The sequence below is a fragment of the Sarcophilus harrisii genome, chromosome 6, assembly GCF_902635505.1.
Source record: "Sarcophilus harrisii chromosome 6, mSarHar1.11, whole genome shotgun sequence".
In the NCBI taxonomy this organism is placed as follows: Eukaryota; Metazoa; Chordata; class Mammalia; order Dasyuromorphia; family Dasyuridae; genus Sarcophilus; species Sarcophilus harrisii.
Window position 1 is genome coordinate 248,215,109 of NC_045431.1, and position 21,257 is coordinate 248,236,365.

Genomic DNA, 21,257 nt, shown 5'->3' on the forward strand with positions numbered 1-21,257 from the left:
AATGCTAAACAGGGAATTATATGTATCTGATCCTATAGGTCAAAGCTTCTTAAACTGTGAGATGTGACCCATGTTCACATAACTATATGCAGAAGTCATAAAATTATGATTTGTAGCATAAATGTTTGATTTGTATACCTGATTTATGTACCTACATATCTGGGGTCACATAAAAATCTTTTGAGCAAACTAGGGTCACAAATGGAAAAAGTTTAAGAAACTCTGCTACAGGTAACAAGGATTCACTGGAGCTTCTTGAAGTTACAGGTGCAAGGAGGTGAAATGGATCTGTGCCTTTGGAAAACCGCCATGGTGACTGCAAAACGGATGGATTGGAATAAGGAGAGAATTGAGAGAGGGAGCTGGATATTTTAGTAATCCAACTAAAAGATGTACTCTAGTGTTCACTGTGTCAGAGAAGAGGGCATATTTGATATGTGTTGCAAAGATGAAATTGACAGTAGGAAAGCAATTTGCCTAAAGGAGAGGATGAGAGAAACCAAGAAGGGAGGATAATACCCAGATTGTGAGACTGAGGGACTGGAGGGATACTATTGCCCTGTATAATATTTCAACAATAATAAGGAAATTAGAAAAGGAACACAGTTTGGGGAAAAGAAAATTAATTCAATTTGGGTCATATGGTATTTATGATATATACTGATAATTCAGTTAAAGATGCTGTAAAAGTATCCCAGTTCAGACAAATCGTCCCTATACCAATGAGTAATTTATCCATAATCACACACCTCGTTAAATCTCAGAGTAACCCAGGTATCCTAACTTTCTTGGCCCTAGCACCCTTCCCACTATATCACAAGCCTTCTAAGAGTGTTGTATTGCTATGAAACTCATTTCTCAGTGTTATTTTTTCTAATAATAGAACATATTTAAATCCCAAATGAAGGAAAGGAGAAAGACCTGAGGACATAGTTGCCTCCTACTAGTCACAGATTTCTACCTATGAACTACACCTTACAAACCTATGGCAATCTAATTCCCCATTTCCCATCTTTTGGGTATCATCATCTCAGATTTATTTTTCTCTAAATCTCTCCTCAGATCCAGTTTGAGGTTGCCATTGGGGAAGTCCCTCCATCCCTAGGAGTCATGTCCTTGAGAGTCTTCAGAGAGTCCTCCCATAACATGAGACTACTTGACATGAGTAGATTGTTCATGGAAAATCAGGGCTTAATCTTGCTGATTTTAATGATTTTTGAGGGATACCCAATATTTTGGTATGGTAAACCTATGTGTTTCCTTCCACTATCACCTCTGCAAAGTATCACAAAAATCAAAGCAAAGGGGGAAAACCATAGGAAAGATTTAAAAAAATAATAATTAAAAAAGTGAACATAGGATGTGCTGATTTACATTGTGTCTTTAGGTCTTTTTCTGGATGCAGATGACATTTTCTGTCCAAAGTGTCTTGGGATTGGTTTAGATCACTGAACCACTGACAAGAACCAAGTCTTTCTTAGCTAAGCATCACATATTCTTGCTATTATTATGTACGGTGTACTCCTGGTTCTGCTTGTTTTGCTCAGCATCAATTCATATAAATCTTTCCAGGCCTTTCTAAAATCAGTTTGCTCATCATTTTTATAGAACAATAATATTCCATTACCTTAATATGCCACAGCTTGTTCTGCCATTCCCCAACTGATGGGCATTCACTCCTTATCTAATTCTTTGTTCCACAGAAAAGGCTAATACAAACATTTTTGCACATGTGCATTCTTTTTTATCCTTTATGATTTCCTTGGGATACAGACCCAGTAATGGCACCACTGGGCCAAAGGTTATGGATAATTGTATAGCCTTTTGAGTATAGTTCCAGATTGCTCTCCAGAATGGTCAGATAGTTTTTTTGTTGGATGCTACTAAGATAAATTTCAATTTTATGCCTTTCATTTGCTGTGACTGAAAAGCCCATCAATTGGTTAGGAACCACTCTACAATTACTCAAAAAGAAGCAAGTACATGATCTGTCCTTAAATTCTTTCAACTATGTTAAAATCCTTCACAGTTTACCCTCCATCGGGCATAGTCTTTGAGAACTCCAGACCACGTCCATGCTATTGTGAGGCATTAGAGGGTGAATTCAGCAGAGTCCTAATCTATTAACTAATAATACTACTATTATAATCTTGTGTGCACTGATAGCTCCCTCCACACACTCATGAATTTCTTCCCATCCAATCTGTTCTTATATGAGATCTGTTATACCACAAAAGTAAGTACCTTTAATGCTTTCCAACATCTTTGGCTCTCATAGGGCCATCTCATTGGACTTGAGAGGAGTCTAAATGTTCTTTTTTGCCACATGAAGTGATACTGTTTTACTATTTTCTTTTGGCTCTAATAGCATATGATTGCTATGTACCATTTACCTCTCTACTCCACCCTTATCATGACAGAACAGATGCTCAAATAGTACCTAAGTCTAGCTCTCTTTTTTATTCTTTTGCTCAGAGAATTGATTTGCACTCTGTCTTTCTAGGACACCACATGGAGATTATTGGTTTCCTCTGTGATGCTCCATCTCTCCCATATCTGGCCTATTGGACCACCTGTGCACCACACTGTTTTATCTACAAATGGTACTCTGATAATGATTATTCCCGTACAGACATGGTTTGTCATCTTGTTCATGAATGCAAAGTTGATGTGGTTGTCTATTCTACATGTATTCCCAGTCTAGTATATCAGAGAATGAAGAAGGAAGTCGACTTGGACTGTACTTCTATGACACTATTTCTAAATCTACCTTATTGACACTCTATAAAATAAGGATGTCAAATATATTCTGGGAAAAAAAGCCATGAGTGGCAAAGTCACTTCTTAAAGTCTCTGAAAATTTGGGGTAGAAGCCTTATGGCTGTTAAACAATGCAATCATTTTAACAACATAATTATAATAGATAGTGTCCCATTCTTTTAACATTTCTCTGAAACATATGGATATCACCTTAGTTTATTGTGAAACTAATCCAAAAGACTAACAAAGATGGTAGAGTATGAGGAAGGAGTACAGTGGTGTACAGGTAGGATTAGCCTAATTTCAGAGGATTTCACATTCAGTAGACACAGACTTAAAAGGGGGAAATATAGAAGTTTATTTAAAAACATTAGAAAGTATAGGAATAAATAGACTTTCTTAAAATTCTCAGTATCATCTATTTAAAACCATAAGCAAGCATGATATGTAATGGGGATAAACTGGAACCATTCCCAATATGATCAGGGATGAAACAAGGTTGTCCACTATCTCCATTACTGTTCAATATTGTATTATAAATGCTAGCTTTGGGGAAGAGATGAAGAAGAAATTAAAGGAATTGGAGTAGGTAATGAGGAAACCAAATTATCACTCTTTGCAGATGATATGATGGTATATTTAGAGAACCCTAGAGAATCTACTAAAAAAGTATTAGAAATAATCCACAACTTTAGCAAAGTTGCAGAATACAAAATAAATCCATATAAATCATCAGTATTTTTACACATCACTAACAAAATTGAACAGCAAGAGATACAAAGAGAAATTCCATTTAAAATAACTGTTGATAGTATGAAATATTTGGGAATCTATCTCCCAAGGGAAAGTCAGCAATTATATAAACAAAACTACAAAACACTTTCTATACGAATAAAGTCAGATCTAAACAACTGGAAAAATATCAAGTCTTGGATAAATCAAGTGAATATAATAAAGATGACAATACTACTTAATCTATTTATTTAGTACTATACCGATCAAACTTCCAAGAAACTATTTTACTGGCTTAAAAATAATAACAACAAAATTCATCTGGAAGAACAAAAGGCAAAGAATTTCAAGGGAATTAATTTTTAAAAAAGCAAATGAAGGTGGCCTAGCTGTACCAGATATAAAACTATATTATAAAGCAGTGGTCATCAAAACCATTTGGTACTGGCTAAGAAACCAGTACCAGTTGATCAGTGGAATAGAACAAAATAGTCAATGACTATAGCAATCTAGTGTTTGACAAACCCAAAGACCCCAGCTTTGGGGATAATAATTCACTATTTGACAAAAACTTCTGGGAAAATTAGAAACTAGTATAGCAGAAAGTAGGCATTAACCCACACCTAATACTATATACCAAGAAAAGGTCAAAATGGGTTTCATGATCTAGACATAAAGAATGTTATTATAAACAAATTAGAAGAACATAGGATAGTTTATCTCTCAGATTTGTGGAGGAGGAAAAAATTTGTTTCCAAAGAACTAGAAATCATTACTTATAACAAAGTAATTTTGATTATAGAGTTATGTTTTCTGTGACAATGATCTAGATAAAAAGAATAGTGAAGCAAAAACTGAATGATGAATGTTGTGGCCAAAAAACTGAACTCATTCCTAGACTACCTTAAGAGAGAAAGAATATTGAAATTGAAGGAGGTAAAAGTACTTCTGCATTCTACTCTGATGAGGAAACATTTAGAGAATTCTGTTCAACGTCAGGAAGGGGATTTAAAATTAGAGCCATCCCAGAGGAGACTATGCAAGAGGACAAGCATAGGAAGAGCCCAAAGATCATGTCATAGCGATATCAGTGGAAGGAACTTGAAACTCATATCTTACAGAGAGAAAAGGCAGAAATGCCATCTTCAGGGTCTTGAAGGGCAGTTACATAGAATGAGGATTAGAATTTTTCTATTGGTCCCAAAAGAAAGACTAAGAAGAAATGAGTAAAGACTGCAGCCACAGACATTTAAGTTGGGTGTAATGTAGCTAAATGACTAACTGGAGATCTCCAGAAATGGAATGGACTGCCTAGGAAGTTCTCCTCTAATGTCTATATAATTTAAACACATTTTGAGGATTGCAAAAAGCTTTACAAATATGATTCCACTTTCTCCTCACAACAACCCTTGGCATAAAGATCAGTGCTATTATATTTGCATTTTAAGAAGTGGAACCTGAAGCAAACAAGTTAAGTTACTTGTCAAGGATCACACAGTTAGTAAGGATCTGAGGGGGAATTTTAAACTCAAACCCAAGTCTTCCGGATTCCAAGTCCAGACAAAGCAGCTAAATGGACAGAATATTGAAAACTTGAGGTCAAAGCCGACCTCAAATATTTACTAAATATATGATGCTGGACAAATAATTTAACTTCCCTTTACCGCAGGTTGTTCATTGGAAAATGGGAATAATAATAGCACCTACTTCCCAGAGCCATTGTAAGGATCAAATGAATTAATATTTGTAAAATCTAAATCACCATTTAAAGATTAGCTGTTGTTAATACACATTTGCATTTCTGTGAGTGTATATATATATATATATATATATACACATATATACACATTATATATGTGCATTTGTAACACACATATTATAAATGTGTGTACCACAGATATCTCTATGCATTGACCAGTACAACCTAGGCTTTATTATTACTACACACATCATTTTAAAAGTCTTGAACTTCTGAAATTACTGAAACATAAACTGATATATAGGGCAGGATTTGGAACTTCCTCATCTTTGCTTATTCGTGTTAATAAAATATTGGTTATGCTAAAAAATGGCCAAAGAAGATGCCTACACTATATGTCCACTGCACTATATGTCCCCAATCTCTCCCAAACAGCAAAGGATCATTATGTCATTAGTGGCAAAGCTGGGGCTCAAACCCAGGTTTTTTCATTCTCAGTCCAGGAATCTGTGCAGAACTTTCATGAATTAGGAATTATTTTCAACTCATTTTAACCATTTCTCCACTGCTAAGATTTACTGGTACATGATCTAAGTCCCTGATCTATGAAGAACAAGAGTGATCTATTTATTCCTACTGCTCCCCAGGTACTAGCCCAATCTCTACTTATCAATCTCCCAAGGATTTAGGTGCCCATTAACCTTTCCTTTGTCAGCCTTGACTAAAACATTTTTCTACCTTTAGTCAGATCCAGTTAGAGGGAATTACTACAAAATCTCCATGCTCCAGGGATCTATTCCACTGAGAAGGTAGAGACCTCAGGGAGGACAATAATAATCTGGATGAAGCAGGAAAGACTATAATATAAGCAGAGATAATAGGAAGTTCCATGCTGATTATATGAAGCAGGGGAGAAACCAGGCTCTCTGGGAAGTCCCTTGGGTACTTCTGACTATATTGCAAATCTTCTTCTCTCAGAGAAGAAAAAGGGATCAGCTCCCATTTTTCATTTACATGAGGTTCTACCAAAGAACAGAGGAAGGGAGCCCACCCATAAGCCAGGGCCTTTCCTTTCCAGGATACCATGTGTCATTTAAAAGTCGTAGACCCCCATCCCATTAAATCCAAGCAGATGAAAAGGGAGAGATTAACTGAGCCAAGGAGAAACTCAGGAAAAAGACAGCTGGTGGAGGAGACCTTTTCCTCAGATGTCTAATGGAATATGAAGCACTGGAAGTGGTAAGGGAATGTTTTTTTTATTCATTTATTTTCATTTATTTCTAAGCTTTCAGAACTTAGAAATAACTTCTACTCTAATATTGTTACTTTCAGAGGAAATTGCTTAGCCATACTTACACAAGTCCTGGAATCATAGTTTAAGAATTAGAAAGACAATATCCCCTTCATTTTACAGATAAGGAAATTGAGGCTAGAGAACTTAAATGATTTGCTCATGATCACAGAGTTGTATAATTACTAAGCCTGTCTTTTTTTTTTAATACTTATACATCTTTTTCACCTTACTTTCATTTAAAAATATATCGCTTTGCCTTCTTTACTTAATCAGTGATTCCATGAAAGAACCTTTCTAAGGCAGAAAGAAAAAATGCAGCTAGCAAAATAACACATCAAGCAAGTCTGATAGTATATGCAGATGCTCCAGCCTGATGGTACCCCACCCCAACCATTCTCCAAAAGGGGAAAAATATGAATGTTTCCAGTTTTTCTTTGGGGGAAGGTTATCTGACCTGCTCTTCACGCCATGCTACAATGCTCCTGTATATCTTAATCTTGTCTTCCTAAAGATGTCAGGGTAGCAATTCCTAGTTCAAAATAAACATGTGACATTCACAATGGCCATTTCCTTTGCCAGAATTTAGGTTCATTTAGGGAAAGTGATTATAGACAAAAATGAAGGAATACAAAAGAAGTCAGGAATAGTAAACCTGAAATAGAACTGGGAGAGCAATGGGGTTACCAAGGAAAGGAATCTGGAAGAAGAATCCTCTAAAGAAATAAGCAATGAGCCTGCCTATGTCAGTGACTGGCAGAGAGGTCCAGACAGGAGTTTAGCAAACTAACCAGAGTTAGTTATATAATAAGGAGAAAGATGTCATCTAAGTAAAGCACTATGAGGGGAAGGGAGAGTATAGCTCATAGTGGACTGAAGTATTGAAAAGCACTTAGCTAAGATTTTCATCATGAGCAGATCTTTTATAGGGGAAATAGAGTCTTGGGAGATTCTCAGGAAAACCATGGAAGTAAAGGTGGGAACTTAGAGGGAGGGATCAAGGAGCCAGATAGAATGCACCTGGCAAACCAGGTCCCATACCTGGCTAAAATTATACTAACCAATATCTCAAAGGTTTTTCAAAGATGCAGAGGCTGGGGGATAGACAATTGAAGCTGATAAAGAGTGCCTTTCTCACAATCACTTCATACAAAAAGGAAAGTCTGGGAAATGGTGATATCTGATTATAGGAAGATGGATTTTTTCCTGTTAAGGGAAGAAAGTCAACATCATCACCAGGTATGCAACAATAGAAGAGATACCAAGTGAGTGACTTAGAGCTTCCCAAACAGGGAATTAGGATACTTATGTTCTAATCCTGGCACGCTGCTCATTTACTACAGGATCTTGAGCAAACCATTGTTCTTATCTAGAACTGAACTTTCTCCCATTTGTGAAAGTAAAGGATTGGATTCCATCTCTAAGGTACTGTGAAGCAGAATTAGATATAAATGTACTCAATTTGGAATCAAAAGACAAAGACTCAAATCTACCAATCACTACACACTTTACGATGCATGAATTATTTAACCTCTCTAGATCTCAGTTTTCTCATTGATGAAATCAGGGGAGTGAACTAGATGATGGAGAAATTGACTTCCAGCACTAAACCTACACTCTTATAATCCCTTCCAGCTCTGAAAGCCCATGTTCTCTACTCTAAGCTTCAAACTATCTTTGACATTTCTTGCCTCCAATTCCTTAAAGGCAGGTTGTACATCATCCATTTTTTTGTATTCCCTAGTTTCTGGGTAAGTAAAGAATATTCATTAAAGAATAGATGTTCAGTTGATCATGATCTTAGTCTAGCCCAGGTAGGCTGCTTTAAGAAAGCACCAAACTAGGGACCTGACACTAATCATTCATTTTTTCATACCATAAGCAGAATAAGAGGAAAATATCTCCAAATTCTGCCTATATAACCCCTATAGTCCTAGGATCCACACTCACAGCTAATATTTTTGAGTCTAGATATCTTGGGAGAGGCAACAACCCAGCCTTTGGTTGTTGCATAACCAACCTGCTTTCCTCAAGGCTTGTATCCTGCCGGATGTATTCATCACCCTAATTCACAGAAACAAGGAGCTCATTAAAAGCAGATTACAGGGTCCTTCAAAAGTCCCTTTGATAGTTTAATGGGTCCTTGAGCTCTTGAATGGAGGACTACTCTGGTACAGGTATAGATTGCCTGCTCTGCTTTTTTCCCTTAAAATTAATTGTTGATTTTTAAGAAGAACAAAAGAAATATAGGTCATGAAATCAGAGAGATTTAGAAAAAGTCTTAAAAATCATCTGCTTCATGTTCTTCATTTTATAGACAAGGAAACAGTTCAAGAGAGGAAATATAAATTGCCTAAAGTCACATAGTTAGTGATATTTTTGGGCTTCAGCACTAAATGTTGAGATTAATGTTCAGGCACCAAATGTTGGTTTTGGCTCTGTGAAGAATTCACAATGGCCATTCTCTTTGGTACCTTTGATACCTTTAATAGGTATTAAAAGGTAGCTTTTGATATCTTTGATAGGTTTATTTAGAAGAGTTGCAGACAAAATGAAGTGATAAAATAGACAACAGTGGTAAAGACCTGAATAGTGTTGTAGACAAAGAGAAATAAAAGAGTTGATTTCTCCTCCCACCATGCTATCTCTCCTAATTCCACTATGCTTCTCAATCCTGCTTCTCCTGCACATGGGGTGCTCCATTTTTAATGGTAATTATGATTTCCAATGAGGACCTTGTCTTTCATATGCTCTCCCTACTCTATTTCATATTTTCCATTCCCAGTGTCTATTACATCCCTCCATTTTGTCTGTAACATCTTCCCTAAAAATCTACCTTTTACAAAGAGAATGACCACTGTGAATTCTTCACATGAATGAACCCCAACTTTTGGTGCCTACCATTATCTGGTATCTACATCAACTCTATCACTTTGGTCCTCAAACCACATCACCAGGAGTGATAAATATAAAATAAAGGTGAGAGAGCAATAGGGTTAATAGGAAAGGAGTTTGGAAGAATCCATTAAAAGAATGACATGAGGTGGAAATACTCCATTGACTGGCAGGTTAAATCTAAAGAGAAATTTAGCAGCCTAAAAGAGTTAGTTAACTATAAGGAGAAGAAAGACACCATGAGGCATGATGGGGAAATAAGAGGAAAGGCACCATGAAACACAGGGGAAAGATGAGGATAAAGACACTACAAAGCAGAATGCTATGGTAGGCTATAATCCAAAAGACATTCAATAAAGATGGTGTGGACCACAGGCAGATTTATAAGAGAAACTTAACCTCACAGATTTGATGCAATTTGGATTTCTAACTGGACAATAGGACTACTTTAAACCTTCACAAAAGGTGTCACTATAAAATTGAGCTGATCCACATAAGTGCCCTTCCCTGCTTGCCTCAGGGAGTCATTTTGTCAGTACTTCTGGCTATCTCTCCCAAATCCATCTGGTGAATCAGGATCTCATCAGTTAGTACTAGTGTTGGTCCTAAACTAGACTAACTAGAATTAGTAGTAAACCTCCTAACTCAATTCTCTTTTCAGAGTGAGTACAGCTGAATTTCAGCAAAGTAGAAAAGTTTGTCATTTCCTTTTATGATGAATATAACTCTGCTAAAAGGAAGTAAGAGTTCAGAGTATAGTGGTTAAGAGCATGGGCTCTTGGATTGTGTGATATGGCTTCAAATCACTTCTGTGACACTTAAAAATCTAAGTGAACAGGGAAAAGTTTTGACTTCCTTGGGTCTCAGTTTTCCCACTTGTAAAATGAGAAAATTGATCCAGAGTGACTTGTTTCTGAGTTCCTTTCTAGCTCTAGATCAATGAATGTTTCATGTCTCAGGCAGTCTTTGGGAAGAGGGGAGAGTCAGTTTATTTTCCCCCTTTCTCCTAAAGGGACCACAATGACTGGTCTTACACACAAACCACTGAACTGGGAATTTGGAGAGTGGTTTTAAAGGTCATCTTCATAAGTGATGAAGGGTCACAAAGATTCTGCTTAAACATCTCCAGCAATGAGAAATACCTACCTTTGGAGCAGTCCAGGCCAAACTGGAGAATACTCTTGTTATTAGGAAATCTTCTTTTCTCCCTTTCTAATAAGCTGAAACCTGGTTCTCAGATGATCCTCCTTCCCCCATGATCCCTTTTCCAATTGTTTCATGGACTGCTTTGAGGAAGTAAAAACAAGCCTACTGAGTACCAAAAGTGCTATTCTAGACTCAAAGAACCTAGTCTCCAAGTTTGTATCCAACACTTAATATTCATTTAAACTTGAGCAAATCACTTCATTTTCTAAGGAAATAACTCTTTAAGTATCAAATATGGAGGAAGGGAGGAAATGAGATGGCCTTTAAGATCTTTTCCAGAACTAGGTCTATGATCCTACAAACCCATAGTAATTCTCCTGATACATAGCCTTCAAAACACTTGAAGACAGGAATCATGTCTCTTTCTCCCTCTTTAAAACTACCCAGAAATCAGGTACTTTATGAACTGAATCTTAGCGTTTGCAATTGGTAGCATTTGCCATTTTTTCCTGGTTATTAATTCACAGCCCCTTCTCAAACAGTGTCCTCTTCAGAGACAGGTGGGTAGTAAATTAACCTCAAAACTGAGCCTGGAGTCAGGAATACTTAAATTCAAACACAATCTCAGACCTGTGTGACAAATCACTAAACCTCAGTTTCCTCAAAAGTAAAATGGGAACAATAACAGCACTTACCTCACAGGGTTCTGTTGAGGACCAAATGAATATTTGTAAAATGTGTAAGACAACGCCTAGCAAGTAGTACTGATGTGAATCAGCTTATTCACAGGAATTGCTATAATGAGTCCATCTTGTTCCTATTATGGGTCATAATCAGCTCGGTTTTCCAGATTGTCTTGTTAGCATATGGTCAACCCCTCTGACACAGTCTTTATTAAGGTAGCTTTAGACAACCCAATTCCTTTCTTTTTCCTCCTCTTATGCCCTAAATCAGTAGTTCTCAAACTTTTGCTTTCAGTATCTTTATCCTATTAAAAATTATTGAGGATATCTCCAAAGCATTTTTGTTTATCTGGATTATATTTATAGACATTTACCATATTGGAAATAAAAACTATTTTGAATTTGTAGACCTTCTAAAAGGGTTTCAGAGATCCTGATCCTGATCCATACTTTGGGAACCACTGCCCTAAATTCTGCCTTTGTTTCCCCATTCCTCCCCTTCTCCTATCCTCTGAGATATTTAGTCACTTCTCCCCAAAACCAAGTTACTTAATCAATATGTCTTTGTCTTAAGTCATATTTGGTTAAATTTCTAAGTTATTTCATGTAATAACAGGCAAATCTTTGTAACCTGAGATGGATGTCTATGTCATGGTTGTTCAGTGTGGTGAAATATGTGGTGAAAAAATAATACTCTTTCAAATCTATTTGATGTTTCTATTTCATGTCATCATTTCACATAGTGCCTTTATTTTCACTTCAGTAGATGGTCAATAAAAGTTTATTTCCTCTTTCTTCTTTGCCCCCTCACCCAATAAATTGTATAAGTGAGGTCTCATTGAAAAGAGATCTGTAACATTTCCAGTTAGGACAATGATAGTGCTATATAGATTAGCACACAATAAGGGCTTAATAAAGTTTCCTTGACTGATTGATTCATAGTGAGGAGTGGGTTTATCTTGAGATCATAGCATTTGGAGCTAAAATTAGAGCTATATTGTCAAACATCAGCTAATCCAATATATTTTTTTTATTTTTTAGCTTTTTTATTTTCAAATGCAAAGAGCTTTATAAATTTCAAAGAGCATTACAAATATGATTCCATTTTCTCCTCACAACAACCCTTGACATAATGATCAGTGCTATTATATTCCCATTTTAGAGATGTGGAACCTGAAGCAAATGAGTTGTTAGTTGTCTAGGATCACATAGCTAATAAGTATCTGAGGGGGAGTTTTGAACTCAAGTCTTCCTGACTCCAAGTCTAGCCACAGCAGCTAGGTGGATAGAATACTGATAACTTGAGTTCAAAGCCAGGCTCCTGATGCTGGACAAATAATTTAACTTTAATTTACCTCAGGTTCCTCATTGGAAAATGGGAATAAAAATAACACCTACTTCCCAGAGCCATTGTAAGGATCAAATGAATTAATATTTCTAAAACCTAAAGCACCATACAAAGGTCAGCTATTATTAACACACATTTGCATTTCTGTTGTGTGTGTGTGTGTATACACACATATATACAAATTATATATGTGCATTTGTAGCACACACATTGTAAGCGTGTGTACCACAGGTAACCTCTATGCATTGACCAGTATAACCTAGGCTTCTTATTAGTACACACATCATTTTCAAAGTCTTGAACATCTGAAATTACTGAAATATAAATTGATATAGAGTGCTAAATTTGTGAGGCTTATTTTTGCTTACTCGGTGTTAAAAAAAAATTTATTACATTGAAAAATGGCCAAAGAGAATGCCTACACTATATGTCCACTCCATCATAGTCCCTCCAAAATAGCAGAGTATCATATTGGTCATTAATGGCAAAGCTGGGGCTCAAGACCAGATTTCCTCATTCCTGGTGCAGGAATCTATGCAGAACTTTCATGAATTTGGAATTATTTTAAACTCATTTTTACCATTCTCCACTGCTAAGATTTACTGGTACATGATCTAAGTCCCTGATCTAAGGAGAAAAAGAGAGGTCTATTTTTTCTTACTGGTCCCCAGCACCAGCCCTGATCTCTTCTTATCAAGCCCCAGAGGATTTGGCTGCCTATTAACCTTTCCTTTGTCACCCTTGACTTAAATATTTTTCTACCTTTAGTCAGATCCAGTTAGAGGGAGCTACTAGAAAATCCCCAAGCTCCAGGGATCCATCCTACTGAGAGAGAGAGAGAGAGAGAGAGACCTCAGAAAGGGCAGTAATAATCTGGCTGAAGCAGGAATGACTATAAATAAGCAGAGATCAGCCGAATTTCTTTGCTGAGTCTATGAAGATGGAGAGACATCGGGCGCTCAGATCTAGAAAGCCCCTTGGGTACTTTTAACTACATTCCAAAGCTGCTTCTCTCAAAAAAAGAAAAAGGGATCACAAGCTGTTCCCTTCTTAAATTGTATAAGGTCAGCTATCAAAATGATCTTTCTAAAATTCATGACTGACTAACATTTCCACCCCAATTCAATTAATTCCTGGGGCTCCTTATTAAACTCAAGATGAAATATAAAATTTTCTGTTGGAATTTTAAAACCCTTTATAGCCTATTTTCTTCTTAGTTTTCCTATCCTAAATCTTACTGGTATTCTCAGTGGCTACACCAAATGCCTGGAATTTCCTCTTTCCTCCCTTCTGTCTCTGGTTTCCATGGCTCTTTTCGAACCTCAACTACAGCCCAACAATCTACATGAATACTTTTCTAATGCACCTTAATTTTGTGTTTTCCTTCAGAATCTACCACCAATTTATCCTGGACATATATTGTTTATATATGGTTGCTTCCTCATTAGGACTGTGAGTTCATCGAAAATAGAACTCAATTTTTGCTTTTCTCTGTATTCCCAGCATTTAGCACAAGACTTGGTATATAATAAGTTCAAAAGAAATCCCAGGGAACTGGCTTTAGGAAAAAATACATAGAATATTATTACTGGAAAAGAAACAAGAATATAGAATACAGAATGTTCATCCTAGAGGAGATCTTAGACATTAAAGATTCAATCCCAATGTTATGTAGATAAGAATATTAAAAGATATAGAGATGAAAAGATTTGCCAAAAGTCATTTTTTAAAGGTCCTCAAATCGCCATATTTCTATGATTCAACCATTCTAAGAATAAAATTGTTTCTTATTTTACTAAGCAGTTACTAGTAATTCAGTTTAATTTTGTACTTCTCTTTGGCAGATGAAATGTCTTCTTCCAGTACTTTGCATCTTAACCAGTCTGGCACTACTGAGTTTGTGTTCCGAGTGTTCACCACCTCCCCCACGATCCAGGCCCTCCTTTTCTGCTTCTTCCTCCTTCTTTACATAATGACCCTCTGTGGTAACACCACTATAATCTGGGCCGTGTACACCCACACTTCCCTCCATATCCCCATGTACTTTTTCCTGTCCAATCTGTCTCTCATAGAGATCTGTTACACCACTACTGTGGTACCACTGATGCTCTCCAACATCTTTGGGGCTCAAAGGCCCATCCCATTAGCTGGCTGTGCAGCTCAGATGCTCCTGTTTTACACCGTTGGAGGTACCGACTGTTTCTTATTGGCCATCATGGCATATGACCGCTATGTGGCCATCTGCCATCCCCTGCACTACACCCTCATCATGACCCAGAAGCGATGTATCCAACTCATGCTTGCTTCCCTGGGCTTGCCTTTTTACCTTGAACTGCATCTCACAATATTGCTATTCACCCTCCCCTTCTGTGGTCACCACCTGGAGATAAACCACTTCTTCTGTGATGCCCCACCTGTCTTGCGTCTGGCCTGTGGGGACACTCGAGTGCAACAAGCTATTATATTTGTTATGGGGTTCTTTATTCTGGCTGTGCCCTTTGTGCTTATCTCTATTTCCTATATCTTTATTGCCAATACCATTCTACAAATTCGCTCTGCAGAGGGGCGCTGGAGGGCATTTTCCACCTGTTCTTCCCATCTCTCTATGGTCCTACTGCAGTATGGCTGTGGCATCCTAGTCTATATGCGTCCTAAGTCCAGCACCTCAGAAGACGAGGACTGGCAGCTTGCCTTGGTCTATACCTTTGCCATACCTTTGCTCAACCCCCTCATTTACACCCTACGGAATAAGGATGTCAAAGATGCCCTGAAAAAATCCATGAGCTGCACAGTACCCTCTGAACCTCCATGAAGATTTGGAATAGAGAGTGGTTAAGACAGAAAAAATAACTAATTCCAATGTATAACTTTTCACATATTATGATTTTCCACAAATGCACTTTCTATTCTGAAATACAATATGTCTGACTCTATCATTTACTACAATGAACATAAAGGGAGATCAAATGATCACTTGTTAGAGGTCTTGTAAATGGAAAATCTGCTCAGGTATGGACTGCTATTAAATATTCTTTGAGGGTTTTTTCCAACTTCTGAAGAGTCTAGGATCTACTCTCGATTATCTGCATGACTTGGCATTAATATGATGTACCCACTTCCAAGTAAATTAGTTCTATTGGGTATCTTCCTGGTGTCAGCATCCTCTTTGAGAATGAAGTACAAACAACTTTTCTCTCAACATTTTTCTCTTTCCTGATCTCCTCCCTTTCATTTTTTCCCCCATTTTCTGCTTCTGTGAATCATGATCATAAGAGACTGATTCCATTGGAGCCAAGATGGCAGAGATGATACACATTTCTCTCTGACCTTCTTTACAATGCTCATAATAATTACAAAAACCCAGCATCTTGATAGACAGAACTCACAAATATTGGGAGTGCAAAAAATTATCAGCAGAACATAATTTCAAAGAACACCAAAAAAATGCCTATTTCAATTGGAAATGGGAGGGAGGCAGCCAGGGCAACCAGTACAAACACTAGAGCAGAGAGCTCAGTGTCCCAGGGCAGAGAATTTACAGGAGGAATCAGACCAAAAGATCTGTTTCAATCAGAAGTGAGAAAGAGGCAGCAAAGTACAAAGAGCTGATCACAAACTCCAGCACACACAGAGCAGAACCCCAGGGCAGAAAAGTCTCAGTGTGGCAGTGCGACCTCTGTGGGGCTGAGAGTTTGTGGGGAAAGGTGTACCAGAGAAGGTCTGTTTCAATTGGAACTGGGACAAAGACAGCAAGGCCTAGGCAACTGACCACAAATGCCAGCACAGACAGCTCACAGTCCTGGAGCAGTGCAGAATCAGGGTGTTGATGCAGATTTTGACCACAAATGCCAGTGCAGACAGCACAGAGCCCCAGGACATTGATGACTCTAAGTGGCAGACCCAGCACCAAGAGTGAATCAGCATTGACCCAGCAGTTGAGGTCACTTGGAAAACCTCTCCTGTCCTAAAGGCAGACCTTAACTTAACTTTTTAAAAAATGAGTAAAAAAGTAAAGAGGACGCTAAAAATGGATAGCTATTATGATGAAAGAGAAGAACAGATTTCAAACCTTGAGGAGACTAAAGGCAGATTGTTTCTAGATGAAACTCCAAAAGATTATATAATCTGGTCCCCATCACACAAGGCTCTCCTAGAAGAACTTTAAAAGTAGCTTAAAAGAGAACTAAAAGAAAAATGGAGAAAGTAAATGAAAGTCTGCAAGAGAGTTTGGAAAAGGCAACACAAAATAGACAAAGTGAAATGGAAACAGCAAAGCTCATTAAAAGATAGGTTTGAGAAACTGGAAAAAGAAAGCAACTCCCAGAAAAACAGAATTTGTGAAACAGAAAAAGAAAATAACTTCTTAAAAAACAGAATTTGTGAAATGGAAAAAAAATTCCATAGAACAAAACAACTCATTCAAAAATTCAATTGGACAAATACAAAAACTAAAACAAAAAAAAAAAGAGAGAGAAAGAAAGAAAGAAAATAGTACACTAAAATTCAGAATTGGACAAATGGAAATGACTCAATGACACAAGAATCAGTCAAGCAAAAGCAAAAAATTGAAAAAAAATAGAAAAAAATGTAAAATATCTAATGGGGAAAACAACTGACCTGGAAAATAGATCTAGGAGAGACAGTCTAAGGATTACTGGACTCCCTGAAATACATGATGAAAAAAAGAGCCTAGACACTGTCTTTCAGAAAATCATCAAAGAGAACTGCCAAGATATCATAGAAACAAAAGGCAAAATGACCACTGAAAGGATTCACCGAATGCCGCCTGAAAGAGACTTCAAAATTAAAACCCCAAGGAATATTGTGGCTAAATTTGAGAACTATCAGACCAAGGAAAAAATATTACAAGCAGCCAGAAAAGAAAAAAAAAAAAACAATTCAAATACCGAGGAGCTAGAATAAGGATTACTCAGGACTGAGCAGCTTCCATTTAAAGGATCAAAGGGCCTGGAATCTTATATTCCAAAAGGCAAACAATCCTGGAATGCCAAGAATAAATTATCCTGCTAAACTGAGTATTTTCTTTTAGAGAAGAAGATGGTCATTCAATGAAACTGGTGAATTCCACATATTTTTCATGAAAAGATCAGAACTAAACAAAAAATTTGACCTCCAAATATAGAATTCAAGAGAAACACAAAAAGGTAAAAAGAAAAAAAATTCTTGAGAACTGTATTTCTATTATGCGTATACATTGAGAATATATATATATAATCTGATTTTATGTTATAATATAAAAAAGAAAGTAGAGATGGAAAGGGGATTATAACAGAAAAAATAAGGGGAAAGTAGAGGTAAAATGAAGGAAATTAGATCTCAAGAAGAGGCAAAGAAAACATATTTTAATGAAGGAAAAGAAGGGAGGTGATGAATATTGTGTGAATCTTACTCTCATCAGATTTGGCCCAAAGAAAGAATATTAGATATATTTGGTTTCACCAACAAACATCTCTTATCTTATAGAAAAGTAGGAGGGAAAAGGGGAAAATGGAAGGGGTAGGCTAAAGAGAAATAGTAAAGGAAAGGTATAAGAAAGAGGGAGGGTCTCTAAAGAGGGAGGACTGCTTGATGCAAATAATGCTCATGAGTTAAATACTGGGGAGGAGGGAAAAGGAAAAATGAAAGAGAAAAGTATAATTTGGGATAAATAAAATGGCAGGAAATACAGAATTAGTACTTTTAACTGTAAATGTAAGTGGGGTGAACTCTCTCATAAAACATAAGCAGATAGCAGACTGAATTAAAAGCCAGAATCCTATGATAAGCTGTTTACAAGAAACATATCTGAAGCATAGTGATACCCACAGAGTAAATGTAAAAGGCTGGAGTAGAATCTATTATGTTTCAGGTGAAATTAAAAAAAAAAAAGCAGGGGTAGCTATCCTCATCTAAGATCAAGTAAAAGCAAAAATGGATTTTATTAAAAGAGATAAGGAAGGAAATTATATCTTGCTAAAGGGTACCATAGATAATGAAGCAATATCAATATTAAACATATATGCACCAAGTGGTATAGCAACTAAATTCCTAAAGAAGTTAAGAAAGTTTCAAAAAGAAATAGACAGCAAAATTATAATAGTAGAAGAGCTCGATCTTGCTCTCTCAGAACTAGATAAATGAAGCCATAAAATAAATAAGAAAGAAGTTAAAGAGATAAATAGAATACTAGAAAAACTAACTATGATAGATCTTTGGAGAAAATTGAATGGAGACATAAAGGAGTACACTTTCTTCTCAGCAGTTCATGGAACCTATACAAAAACTGATCATATATTAGGACATAAAGACCTCAAAATCAAATGCAGAAAGGCAGAAATAGTAAATGCATTTTTTTCAGATCATGATGCAAAAACATTACATTCAATAAAGGGCCAGGGGGAAATAGACCAAAAAGAAATTGGAAACTAAATAATCTCATCCTAAAGAATGAATGGGTGAAACAGCAAATCATAGACACAATAATTTCATCTAAGAGAAAGACAATAATGAGACAATATACCAAAATTTGTCGGATACAGCCAACGTGGTAGTAAGGGGAAATTGTTTGTCTCTAGAGGCTTATTTGCATAAAAATAGAGAAAGAGAAGATAAGTAAATTGGGTGTGCAAATAAAAAAGCTAGAAAAAGAACAAATTAAAAACCCCCAATAAGGTAGCAAACTTGAAATTCTAAAAATAAAAGGAGAGATCAATAAAATTAAAATTAAAAAAAGCTATTGAATTAATAAATAAAGCTGAGTTAGTTTTATAAAAAAAATAGATAAACCTTCAGTTAATTTGATAAGAAAAAGGAAAAAGGAAAATCAAACTGTTAGTCTCAAAAATGAAAAGGGAGAACTATCCACCAATGAAAAGGAAACTACAGCAGTAATCAGGAGTTACTTTGCCCAACTTTATGCCAATAAATTTGACAACCTAAGTGAAGTGGGGTAATATCTACAAAATTATAGATTGCCCAAATTAACAGAACAGGAAAAAATTATTTTAATAGTCCCATTTTAGAAAAAGAAATAGAACAAGCTATTAATCAACTCCCTAAGAAAAAATCCCCAAGACCAAATGGCTTTACATGTGAATTCTAGCAAACATTTAAAGGACAATTAACTCCAATACTAAATATAAACTATTTGAAAAAATAGGGAATGAAAGACTCCTACCAAACTCCTTTTATGAATAAGACATGGTACTGATACCTAAACCAGGTAAGACAAAAACACAAAAAGAAAATTATGGACCAATCTACCTAATGAATATTGATGCAAAAATCTTAAACAAAATATTAGCAAAGAGATTACAGATAATCATCCTCAGGATAATACACCATGACCAAGTACGATTTATGCCAGGAATGCAGGGCTGGTCCAATATTAGGAAAACTATTAATAAAGTTGACTAAATTAACAAAAACTATATGATTATCTCAATAGATGAAGAAAAAGCATTTGATGAAATTAAACACCTATTTTCCATTAAAAACACTAGAGAGTCCAGGAATAAATAGACTTTTCCTTAAAATAGTCAGTAGCATCTATTTAAAACCATCAGCAAGTATCATATGTAATGAGGATAAACTGGAACCATTCCCAATAAGATCAGGGGTAAAATAAGATTGCCCACTATCACCATTAGTATTCAATATTGTATTAGAAATGCTAGCCTGGGCAATAAGAGAAGAAAAAGAAATTAAAGGAATGAGAGTAGGTAACAAGGAAACCAAATTATCACTCTTTGCAGATGATGTGTTGGTATACTTGGAGAACCCCCAACTATCAATTACAGAGCTATTAGAAGTAACCCACAACTTTAGCAAAGTTGCAGGATACAAAATATTTATAAATCATCAGCACTCTTATACATCGCTAACAAAATCCAGCAGCAAGAGATACAAAGAGAAATTTCATTTAAAATAACTGTTGATAATATAAAATATCTGGGAATTTATCTGCCAAGGGAAAGTCAGGAACTATATAAGCAAAACTACAAAACACTTTCCACACAAATAAAATCATATGTAAGCAATTGGAAAAATATCAAGTTCTCTTGGATAGGTCAAGCAAATATAATAAAGATGATAATACTCCCTAAACTAATCTATTTATTTAGTGCTATACCAATCAAATTCCCAAGAAAGTATTTTACTGAACTAGAAAAAAATAACAATAAATTCATATGGAAGAACAAAAGGTCAAGAATTTCAAAGGAATTAATGAATAGAAAAGTAAATTAAGGTGGCCTAGCCATACCAGGTCTAAAACTATATTATAAAGCAGTGGTCATCAAAACCATTTGCTACTAGCTATAAATAGACTAGTTGATCAGTGGAATAGGTTAGGTTTACAGAACAAAATAGCCAATGAGTTTAACACTCTAATATTTGACAAATCAAGAAGCCCCACCTTTTGGGATAAGAATTTTTCACTATTTGACAAAAACTGCTGGGAAAATTGGAAATTAGTATGGCAGAAAGTAGGCATATATTCACCCAATACTGTATATAAACAGACCTAACTAAGATAAGGTCGAAATGGGTCCATGATCTAGACATAAAGAATGATACTATAAACAAATTAGAAAAACATAGGATAGTTTATCTCTAAGATTTATGGAGGAGAAAGGAATTTGTGAGCAAGAAGAACTAGAGATCATTATTGATCATAAAATAAATAATTTTAATCATATTAAG

The 21,257-nt window shown here is 36.0% G+C and overlaps 1 protein-coding gene across 1 annotated transcript; it reads left to right on the plus strand.

Annotated features, from left to right (window-relative positions):
* The first annotated feature begins 14,403 nt into the window (after window positions 1-14,403).
* LOC100921898 (olfactory receptor 10Q1-like) lies at window positions 14,404-15,366 on the plus strand. The gene has a single exon (XM_003774375.1). It carries the CDS (start codon window positions 14,404-14,406, stop codon window positions 15,364-15,366), a length of 963 nt encoding a protein of 320 aa, XP_003774423.1.
* The last annotated feature ends 5,891 nt before the right edge of the window (window positions 15,367-21,257 follow it).

What these genes read in the sequence shown, in the direction of transcription:
- LOC100921898 (XM_003774375.1), top strand. Translation starts at nt 14,404, where the DNA reads ATGTCTTCTTCCAGTACTTTGCATCTTAACCAGTCTGGCACTACTGAG.